Source organism: Schistocerca serialis, chromosome 10 (assembly GCF_023864345.2).
Source record: "Schistocerca serialis cubense isolate TAMUIC-IGC-003099 chromosome 10, iqSchSeri2.2, whole genome shotgun sequence".
NCBI classification, from domain to species: domain Eukaryota; kingdom Metazoa; phylum Arthropoda; class Insecta; order Orthoptera; family Acrididae; genus Schistocerca; species Schistocerca serialis.
In genome coordinates, this window is record NC_064647.1 from 234,332,670 (window position 1) to 234,345,076 (window position 12,407).

Below are 12,407 nucleotides of genomic sequence, written 5' to 3' on the forward strand. Positions count from 1 at the left end.
TTCTAGTACTTATTAAATTGTAAAACACAATATTCACAAGCTGAAATTCTAATTATTGGAATATTGTAATGGTTGATTATTATCTGTAATTTATAATTTGAAAATTGCACTGTGTTTCTCTCTGCATTTGTCAGATTGTACTTGTCCTGTATTGAGTGAACTTTTAAACTGTGTAATATATGAAAATGGGTCAGTGTTGATGATCAAACTTACACCCTCTCCAGGGCCTAGATATCCTCCCACTGTGTACTTCTTCATTGACCTCGCTACACTCATGCATGTCACTCCTTTATCTGCGTAGTATTTATCATGTTTTGAAATTTTCACTGGGTAACATCCAATGCTGAGGCTCTTACATGGGAGAGGAGTTGCATTATGTGAACAGCATTCAACGCCAAGTCCATCTGTAAGAGATAATAAAATAGATTTTACACACTTTATCAGTAAAATTAGTTTTCTGAAGAATCATTGCATAATTACATGAACATATGCCTGCAGCATTATTCTAATTACATTTTGCAAATAAAGCCTAATTTTCACTGTATGTTCCTTGTCTGACACAGGGAGCCTAAGTAAATGTAATTATTAGCACAAATATCAGCATGTGTACATCAAATACAAATGAGCCTCTGATGTAGCTCTCAGCTGCCAATAATGGTGTTACCTCTATTAATCTAACGCAGCATCAACAAAGAAATGATGTATATGATTTCAATGGGAAACCATGGTGTTCCAAACTAATTCAAGAACATAGTTCAACAGAGCATAGCAGTACAACAGAGGATCTTGTTATTTCTTCAGAATCAAGGATTTTATCTTGTGGTGTGAGAATTGTTTAACTGACTGATAATCTTGAAGCTGAATGCCAGTGATCTGTACAGTGTGAGCATACAACATGTGCACTAACAGTGTCTTCAGTACAGAGAAATATGATACTAGACAACATAATCTGTATCACTTCAGGCAGGGGGGTTACATTCATAGTCTCGGATGTTACTGAATTTAGCATACGTTAAAATTCAGAAGTAAGTAAGAAACACATATTTTTTTGTTTTCTCCAAAAAATCTTTGTGCACAGAGATACAGGCCTCCAAAGACGACACTGTGAACACCGTTTTGATGATGTGAATTTCGGAAACAGTTCTAGATATTTTGTTAGAGTTTTTTCATTTGAAAGTATTTGCTTTATGATTACATTTGGACATATCTGTCAAAGTTCTTTTACTGCCTCCTTTTGAATTTTTTTTATAATTTACAGAATTATTTTTTTCAAAAATGCCAACCCAGAAAAGTTAGATTTTTTTCTGTTGATTAATGCCATGTAGTACTATATTCTCTGTAGTACTATATTCTCTGTAAAGGAGAGCTTCCACTTTTAATTTGGAAATGTCTTCTGACTGGGACCACATGAAAGTGAAGTGTGCTGACTATTTGCATATCCATAAAAGAGTGATATATAAGACAAACAAAAAACAGACTTTTTTTCAGCTTGGGAATAAGTGTTCTCATTTGAAGACTCTGTTTCAAAGTGAAGATGTCTCCAGTGACGACTTTTTGTGTTCTAAATGTTTTGGCAGAATAACAACAATGATGGTATATGAACAAGGTGAAGCCTCCCATGGTGCAGTTGATGTAGATTTTGCATCAATAGAGGAAGAATTAAATACCCTGAATCAGCCAACTACAGAGGTAGGTGTTAGTCCTGTTAATAAACCGTGGTCAGTGAAGTCGAGTCATAAGCTCTATGCACCAAGAAAGTGCAGAGAAATTATTAAAGCTATGGATGAATACACAACATGAAAAACTGACCACACTGTTCAAAGTATAAATTCCATCTTCAGAAGAAAATGAACCCAAGCACTCCTGCACCTCTTGCCAGGAATTTTTCACAAATATCAATTCAGCTGTTGAGTATTGAGCATCCTACACTGAAAAGATGCAAGTTTTAACTATTTATCCAGACATTGTCAAAGAAAACAATTTTGAACCACGTTCCATCAGTATCAAAGTACATGGTAGACAAATCAAGAAATCTGAGGTCTGTAAAAGGAGTCTTTGGAAGACCAGATCCCTATTATGGTGCAGTCATTTTATCTGGAAGATAAATGGGACTGTTCTTGTCAGAGTGCCAACAAAAAAGACGCTATAACTGTAACAGTTGAAGGTAAAAAGGTTGTGAAAGTGAAGAGGTACATGACTTGCAGTATAAAAGAAACTTTTGTAATGTATAAGAGCAAATAAACAACTTCACACTTTGGAAGATCAGAATTTTATGCACTACGACCTAAGTGGGTAGTTCCACACCCACCTAGAGATCTCTGTTTATGTGGGTACTGGGTGGATTTTGAACTTTGTGTGGTAACTTTGAAGAACTTACTGAAGCATGTGACATATGACACCTCGGTTGGCCACGTGAAGTCATATGTAGTCTGTGGCGTAAAGTGGGAGACTTGTTTGTTTCAAGAATGTGGTGACTTCCCTGGAAAGGTGGGACTGTTTTTACAGACACTTTGCCTGGAAGACGTAGCAGATAACCTAGCAGAAATTACTTATGGGACATGGTAGAAGAATAGACTAATTAAGAAAACTATTGCCTTTGACAGTTTCATTGATGAACTTGGTAAATGGTCAGTGAAAGCAGTAACACACCAGCATCTGAAGAAATTGCAACAACAACACATTGCAGAAGTGAAAGGGTGTGTACAGGCTGAAGAACTATGTTTAGTGCTTCACTGTGATTTTGCTGAGAACTGGTCTGCAATTCTCCCAAAAGAAGTATAGTCTGTCTGTAAACTCAAGAGCGAGCAGCACTTTTGGTGGGGGAAGTGGCCCTTCCCAGAAGAACGCTGACACCGGCCTACAGGGGCACCCAAAATCAGTTGCCCATTACCTGTCCAGTGGTGTAGATCGGCGTGCAGTGATATACGTTGTTTCTGTTCGGGGATCGTAGTTTCCAGTGTCAGTCAATTAACTTTGTATACTCACTGATATACTTAGGTATCCGGAAGTGATGGATAATCGCCCTGCATTGCAATAAAATGTGCAGAATACGAGGAACTGGAGGTGTTTGCAGGCTAATGAGCGTTCAGTCAGTGTGTGTTAAGGAGGAGACACAAAAAGAACTGTTTGCTAATTTTACCAGTCCCAATCAAAGGGCTGCAATTTATGCAAACGTCAGTCTCGCCACAATAGGACACATGTTGTTGTTGTTGTGGTCTCCAGTCCTGAGACTGGTTTGATGCAGCTCTCCATGCTACTCTATCCTGTGCAAGCTTCTTCATCTCCCAGTACCTAATGCAACCTACATCCTTCTGAATCTGCTTAGTGTATTCATCTCTTGCTCTCCCCCTACGGTTTTTACCGTCCACGCTGCCCTCCAATACTAAATTGGTGATCCCTTGATGCCTCAGAACATGTCCTATCAACCAATCCCTTCTTCTGGTCAAGTTGTGCCACAAACTACTCTTATCCCCAATCCTATTCAATACTTCCTCATTAGTTGTGTGATCTACCCATCTAATCTTCAGCATTCTTCTGTAGCACCACATTTCGAAAGCTTCTATTCTCTTCTTGTCCAAACTATCTACCGTCCAGGTTTCACTTCCATACATGGCTACACTCCATACAAATACTTTCAGAAACGTCTTCCTGACACTTAAATTTATCTTCAGAAACGCTTTCCTTGCCATTGCCAGTCTACATTTTATATCCTCTCTACTTCGACCATCATCAGTTATTTTGCTCCCCAAATAGCAAAACTCCTTTACTACTTTAAGTGTCTCATTTCCTAATGTAATACCCACAACATCACCCGACTTAATTCGACTACATTCCATTATCCTCATTTTGCTTTTGTTGATGTTCATCTTATATCCTCCCTTCAAGACACCATCCATTCCGTTCAACTGCTCTTCCAAGTCCTTTGCTGTCTCTGACAGAATTACAATGTCATCAGCGAACCTCAAAGTTTTTATTTCTTCTCCATGGATTTTAATACCTACTCTGAATTTTTCTTTTGTTTCCTTTACTGCTTGTTCAATATACAGATTGAATAATATCGGGGAGAGGCTACAACCCTGTCTTACTCCCTTCCCAACCACTGCTTCCCTTTCATGTCCGTCGACTCTTACAACTGCCATCTGGTTTCTGTACAAATTGTAAATAGCCTTTTGCTCCCTGTATTTTACCCCTGCCAGCTTTAGAATTTGAAAGAGAGTATTCCAGTCAACATTGTCAAAAGCTTTCTCTAAGTCTACAAATGCTAGAAACGTAGGTTTGCCTTTCCTTAATCTTTCTTCTAAGATAAGTCGTAAGGTCAGTATTGCCTCACGTGTTCCACTGTTTCTACGGAATCCAAACTGATCTTCCCCGAGGTCGGCTTCTACTAGTTTTTCCATTCGTCTGCAAAGAATTCGTGTTAGTATTTTGCAGCTGTGGCTTATTAAACTGATTGTTCGGTAATTTTCACATCTGTCAACACCTGCTTTCTTTGGGATTGGAATTATTATATTCTTCTTGAAGTCTGAGGGTATTTCGCCTGTTTCACATTATGGAACGTGAAAATAAGCCACATAGTTTACTGGAATTGCCACAAAGTCAGTCATATGACAAACGATTGAGGATTTTTACATAAACCAAAAACTAGTGACATTATGGAAATTGCTTACTGTCGTGAAACAGAAAATAGATTTTCCTTGGCAGAAAGATGTTTTACACAAGACACTGTGTGAAATGGTATTTCCCTGGAAAAGATCTGTAAGTAAACGAAAGATTCTGGTAAAGAGATGTAAGTACCTGATCCAAGTGAGGAAATTAAGGGAGCTAGGCAGAAAATTCTTTTATATTGATGAAACTTGGGTGGAAAACAACATTACTTACAGAAAATGTTGGCAGGGCCCTGGCGAAGATGGCATTATGGACACTGTTAGCGGAAACAATAGGATCATACTGGTCAATATTGGATCAAAAGTTGGGTTATTACCCAACGCACAGTTGATTTATAAACCAGGATGTGCAACGGCATACTACCATGGGCAAATGATAGCCGAAAATTTTTCAGATTAGATATCGACTAAAGTAATTCCGAATCTTCCACTGAACTGTGCTGTTGTTATGGACAACACTTCACATTACAACAAGGAGCATTACAAAGCTCCAATTAGGTCTTCGAATAAGAGAGAGATGATCGCTTGGTTATTAAATAAAGTGGAAGCTGACTCTTCAGCGGGAAAAACAAAATTATTTATTTAACCCTTTGTGTCCTGACATAAGAAAAAATTTACTTTTGAAAATTTTCTTTGCAGAATTTATGCTATTGTGGCCTCAAATGATGGTAGGATTTTTTGTAAAATTTTATTTTATTTTTCACAACTTTTTTCTCTCCTGGTACTCAGAAGTACCGTCAGACTCCATGGACAGAATCACAACATGCACAGAAAAATGCTCCGATTTTTATAACTTGTACTTTATTCCACATAAATATTACATATTTTTACATTAGAAAATTAATTAACAGAAATATGATATTTCTGAATTTTTTGTTTAAATTTCGCATAAATTTATTCTAGAGTTACTTCACAATACATAGTAACTTAGCTATACATTTTTGACAGTATATACATATCACATATTTAGTGATACCTCATGAAATTGTAGGAAACAGTTCTTTTTCTCATTGCAGCACACATACACTTTAAGTGTACTACATTGTGAATGTGGTCTCGACTGAATTTTATTTTTCGCACACATTTCGCATCGTCCTCTTTTACAACTGAACACCACAAAATGGTTTCCTCGGTTGCCAAGATGTACATCCTTCGGAACAGAAAAGTTATCCTTCCTTCTCTTTGGGAGAGTTATTTCATCTTTACCAGAGTTTCTCTTTTTGAGATTTGGCACTTGCTGTTCATTCATTAGCCCTAGTGCCACAGCACGCCTGAATTCCAGCAGTGGCAGTGCCCCATGTAGATCACTGAAAATGACGTAAGCATTGAGAAAAGCAATTTGTATTTCTCCCCAGAAGAGACAGTGCCACCATTTCTTTGATCGCTTGTCAAGACCATAAGTTGAACGTAATCTGTCTGCATGATCCACACCACCCATGTTTTTATTGTAATCACATACAATAACTGGACATGGTATAGTCATACTAGTTCCATCTTCCTGTTTTCTTGTCACTACGCTCTGTTCAGTGCCATGGAAGTTTGACGCAAAATACACTAATTTATTTTCCTTCCATTGAAATACTGTTAGGTCTAAAGATGACTCTCTGTGATTTGATTTAGACATTTTCCTTAAGGTAAATTCCCTAGCAAACCTTTCCTGTTTGTTCTAATTGTTCCACAGGCAAATGTATTTACCAATTTCTGTGTGAGAAAAAATGGACAGAACAACTAGTGAGAGGCAACGCATTGTTGCTACAATAAAGTGTTCGCACAAACTGACGGTACTAATAAGTCCGCCTTATATTTTCCACTTCATCTCATTCACTTGTAACGTAATGCTTCAAACTATTATAAAAAAACAAAGAAGGTAAGTACGTACAATGTAAAACTCAACGGAAGTTTCAATAAATTGCGCACAAATTCAGGCAACACCATGGATACAAGCACATACAATCTTCTGCTATCACAGCAGCGCGCGAAAAACAATTTCAAGCTCTGACCACCAGAGAGGTCTATCTATTGCACAATAACATATATGAAACAGTAGAGCAGAGTTACTGTTATGTACCGACAGGCTCTCAGATCACGAAACTGCACCACGAGAAAATAATGTGAGTCAAAACTTACTGGTACTTTTAAGTACCGTCAGGCAACAAAGGGTTAATTAAACAACATAAGCTGGAGGAAAAAGTAATTGAAATTAATAAAATACTTGAAGCTCATGGACACATTGTGCTGCAGCTTGTACAATACAACTGAGACTTAAATCCAATTGAAATGGCGAGGGCAAAACTCAAAAATTTCGTCAGAGGAATAAATATTTTTAGAGATATTTGCATGACAAAGTTGCTACAGTTGGTGAAAGAAGGTATGTAGCCATTTTATGAGTTCCTATTTTTTATTCGAAACTAAATTTTACAGTAACCGAAAAATAGCATATACAAACACTTGTCCCGATTGTTACAGGTTTTGAAATGATAACTCAAGATGACTGGAGTGCATACTGCCTCCACCTGGAGAAACTTGAAAGACAGCACTGGGTTAAGGATGGGATTATTGGAGATATACTAGATGCCATAGTTATTAATTCAGAAAGTGACTACGATGACAGTGATATTGTTGATGATGACCTCTAAAATACGATGTATGTAAACAGGCAATGAATAATTTCTTAAAAAATACACTGTGTGTCCTTTCAAGGGTGACTATGCTCATACGCTATAAAGTTTCTTTTGGTAGAAACGTACTACATGGTAGTAAAAGTGTTAAACAGTTTTCCAAGATAAATACACCCAAATATGGTCCAATGCAATAAATACCTTTATCACTAGTTGTAAAAACTCAGTAATAATATAAGGACTTCATAGTCCTCTTCGCTAATAGAATGTGATTCAATACTTAAAACCTTTGATGCTTATGGAACAGCAGCATTTCAATGCATTCTGTCACAAAGTCTCGGAGATGCATTCACATATTACTTTTTATTTTTGGTAAGAACTTTATTTGTTAATCTACAGCAATGTTATCCTCTTCAAAACATTCCCCGCTACAAACTATACACATATGACAGTGCTTTTTCCAATTCCCAAAACACTTTAGGAACTGTTTCCTTGGTATAATTTATAGGTCTCTTAACTATGCATTTTGAATCTCATCCATGCTTGTAAAACCGCTGTCCTTTAAGGCATGCTTTGAAATGTTTATACCACTTGTATGCCCTTGGTATACTCAGACTCACCAAAAGCAATATTGAACATTTCTAAAAATTTGATACACTTTATTCCATTCTTACGACAAAATTTAATACAGAATCTCTAATCTATTTTTATGCAAAACAAATAATCGTTGCTGCTACTAAAACACAGAAACCTTTTTGGCAACTGACAACAGAGTAAGTACCCAATATCCATAACATTGTACAGATACTTTTCAGACTTGTTTATGAAGGCAGGCAAAAAGAGTTATACAACACAAGAAATTATAAATTTCTGGTTACTTTTTAAATACTCTTCGTATTGCAAGAATTGTTAAGTTTCAATGCAGCCCTTTAAAGGAAACTCCTAACTTTTAGTAGAAACACAAAGTAGGAACAAACCTTAAATTCTACAGATTGACTGCACTATATGGGATTCGCTTTACGAATAGCAATAGAGGAACATACATTGACATGAACAGGCATTCGGTTCTATGTTTGTAATAGAATTCTGACTTCTGTTCTTTGTTAATATTATTTACTCTATAATGTTGTGTTTCAGAAGAAGCTATTGTCTTTTGTAATCCTTATAGTCTTAGCGCATTTGTCTAAAAATAAATGCTGCCGGAACATATCTGTACACGGCATTGCTACAGATTTAAAGTGCGCACCGTGGCAAGGCCGGCACTACGTTGTGAAATAGCCTGTAGAAATTCCTTGTGATGTAGCTGGGTAGGCATAGTGGGGACTCGCTCGCTCACTCTTCAGTTTACCGACAGACTATACAAGGGTATCATTTGAGTAATGACCAGGTTCCAGTTTTTACAGGAGTGATGTATTTTCAAAATAAGACCACAAGTGCTGCAATTATAAGTGATGACACAGGACATGACTCAGCACATGCTTTGCTAGCAGTGTGCAAAATTCTTCAACCGCAAACAGGGGCAGAGAAGATCATCATTATTTCTGATGGCACTCCTAGCCATTTTAGAAAACGTTACTATCTGTTTGAATTGATTACATCGCTTGTGCCAACTGACTGGGTATACAGTGCTACTGGTCAAAGGAAGGGGCCTTGTGATGGTGTAGGAGGCCTGCTGAAGCACCATGCTACTAAACATAATCTTTCCAGACCAAATATAGCTGCAGTTCAGAATGCTGAGGATTTTATGAGAGTCATGAAATCTTACACATCCACAACCCTCTTTCTTTTGTCCAAAGAGGAAATCAAAGAATTCCATGGAAAAAAAGAAGAAGAAGAATGGTTAAAACAAAGTACTCATGTGAAAGGAATTCGGAAGACACATTTTTGGACTCAAAGTGATGGGAAAACTCATATTGCATGCTTTTTAAATAGTTAGAAAGGAGAAATTTCATTTGTTCGGCCAACACCTCACAAACAGCAGGATAATATTCAGATTCACAACCTGAGAAGGGGGATATTTGTGGCATGTGTGTGTATGACTGCGGCTGGTGGATTGCAGAGATTATAGACACCAGTTATGAGTTAAATGAAACTGTAGTGAACTTTGTGCTGCCACATGGACCAGCTGCTGGATGTAGGTTTCCAGCTGAAGGACACCAACAACATCATCAGTGCTCACTTTCTGTTCACAATGTTTTGAAGATTGTAAGTGCTCCAGTTCCTATTGGTTCAACAGGAAGACATCACTCTATATCAAAGGAAGATACTGAAGCAGTGGAACACATTTTTAGTTCATTGACTGGCTAATTTGAGTGCAAAACAGAGTGCACAGAAGTTGTACAAATTGAAACCTTTAAGTCTTTGTACTTTTCACATACATTTTGGAACCTTTAATGCTTGAAAAATGAGTCTCTTACTCATCTTTCAAAACTAAAATTATGTTAAATAAGGCTAGGTTTTGTTTTTTATGAGCCTGTTAATGTGGTAATAAAACAGGTTTTATGTATGGCAAAAATTTCAATTGTTTATAAAATCTATATGGTACTAATCAACACAAAAAAATCAAAATTTTGTGGATTGGTAATTTTGAAATTGTTTTGTAAAAGAACTTTGACAGATAAGTCCAAATGGAGGATTTCTTTGTAATTATAAAGCAATTATCTTTCAAATAAAAAAAAACAACAAAACATCTAGAACTGTTCCAGAGATACATTTTAGAATTTTTTCCAAAATTCACACCTTCAAAATGGTATGCGCAGCGTCATCTTTGCAGGGCTGTATGTCAGAGCAGAAATTTTTTTGAAGAAAACATAAAAATATGTGTTCCTTACTCAGTCCTTCATTTTAACATATGCTAAATTCAATAACATCTGAGACTATGAAGGTAAGAGTTTTCCCTAGCCTGCCTGAATTGATATGGACTATGGCAGATGCACAATGAAATGTGAAACTGACATGTACTAGTAAACAGATAACTAGAATTGGCTCTCACTCAGCCTGACAGCTAAATGCAGTCCAGGCGTGACAGTGTATCCAATGCAACAGACACTATAATGATTTTCCAGGTATGAGATATTCGTCCATTGAGCTTTCATCTCCTTATTTTCACTGCAACATGGTATCAGTTAATTTATTTTATAATTTTCATTATGTGGAGATTACTTTTACAATTTTCTTTCCATGTTTTAAATAAATTTCTTGAAATATGATTGTGCTTGTGGTTCTGTCACAACCAGATCTCCTGTGAATCATTTTTATATTTACTTGATCATGCTGTGGACTGTAAGTTTAAAAAAAAAAGTTATTTCATTTTATAAAATCAGTTATGTACACCAGAGCACTTGCAGTAATCATATTCAAATTCAAAATGTAAAAAATTGCATACAAGATAAACATTTAACAATATTCCCTTCATCTTTTTGAACTGTGTATCTTGTATGATTATATGTGATTTTGGCAAGGCCGCAATGTTTTTGAGTCATTTCACATTCAAGTGTTGTTGGGAGAGGAATGGAAGATGAACTTTGCATTTAGATTAAATGCACTGTGACCAAAAGAAAATAAATAATGTGTTTGCTGGAAATTCTTCATGATTCTTATCTTTCCCTCGCAATCCTTACAGGGGATGTACGCTGGTGGCAATATAATCATTATACAGTCTCTTGAAATTAACTGTTCCCTAAACTTTCTCCATAGTGTTTCCCTCTATGGATTCCCACTTCAGTTCACAGAGCATTTCCATGATACTCCTATGTTGATCAAAACAACCAACAACAATGCTAGCGAGATGCCTCTAAGTTACTCCTGTGTCTTCCTTTAATCTGATCTGGTGGGGATCCCAAACACTCGATCAGTACTTGAGAATAAATTTCATGAGTATTTACTTGCCATAAAGCGGAGATGCTGAGTCACAGATAGGCACAACAAAAAGACTGTCATGCAATAAGCTTTCAGCCAATAAGGTGTTTGTCAAAAATACCCAACAGACACACACACACACACACACACACACACACACACACACACACACACACACACACGATGTCAGTTTCTGGCACCTGAAGCCAGACTACAAACAGCAGTGCATGATGAGAGAGGCAACCGGATGGAGGCAAGGAAGAGGCTGGGGCAGGGAGGGGAGGGTTAGGAGGGTAAGGGTGGGGAATAGTTCAGTGCTGCTGCGGGAGCATGCAGGAATGAGGTGGAGAGAGGGTAGAGCAGCTAGGTGCAGTTGGGAGGCTAGACAGAGGGCCACGGAGAGTGGGGTAGCTGGAAATGAGAGAAGTAGAAACACTGGGTGCATTAGTAGAATAGAGAGCTGTATAGTGCTGGAATGGGTACAGGGAAGGAGCTAGATGGATGAAGGCAAGGACTAACAAAGGTTGAGGCCAGGGGGTTATGGGACTGTAGGACATACTGCACGGAAAGTACCCACCTGCGAATTTCAGAATAGCTGGAGCTGGTGAGAAGGATCCAGAGGCACAAGTTGTGAAGCAGCCATTGAAATGAAGAACACTGTGTGGGGCTGCATGCTCAGCAACAAGGTGGTCCAGTTGTTTCTCGGTCACAGTTTGTCGGTGGCCATTCATGTGAACAGACAGCTTGTTGGTTGTCATACCCATGTAGAATGCAGCACAGTGGCTGCAGCTTAGCTTGTAGATCACATGACTGGTTTCACAGGTAGCCCTGCCTTTGTTAGGCATAGGTGATGTTTGTGCTGGACTGTAGTAGGTGGTGGTGGAAGGATGTATAGGACAAGTCTCGCATCTAGGTATAATACAGGGATATGAGCCACGAGGCAAGGGATTGGAAGCTGGTGTTACATAGGGATGGATGATGATACTGTGTGGGATTGGTGGACAGCAGAATAACAGCGAGGGAAGAGGGGGGGGGGGGGAGGGAGGGAGGAGGGGGAAGGACATTTCTCATTTCAGGGCACAAAACATGGCAGTAACAATCCTCATGGAGAATGTAATTCAGTTGCTCCAGTCCTGGGTGGTATCGAGTCACGGGGGAATGCTCCTCCCTACCAGAACAGTGGGACTTTGGGAGGTGGTGGGTGAGTGGAAAGATGAAGCACAGGAGATCTGTTTTTGTACAAGGTTGGAGGGATAATTATGGTCTG

The 12,407-nt window shown here is 38.1% G+C and overlaps 1 protein-coding gene across 1 annotated transcript in view; it reads right to left on the minus strand.

Moving 5' to 3' along the window:
* The window catches only part of LOC126425159 (peroxidase-like), a 208,856-nt gene that overhangs the window by 99,930 nt on the left and 96,519 nt on the right, over positions 1-12,407 (minus strand). The window contains exon 6 of the mRNA XM_050088109.1: positions 214-404. Coding sequence (XP_049944066.1) covers positions 214-404 — 191 coding nt within the window. The remainder of the gene's footprint in view (positions 1-213; positions 405-12,407) is intronic.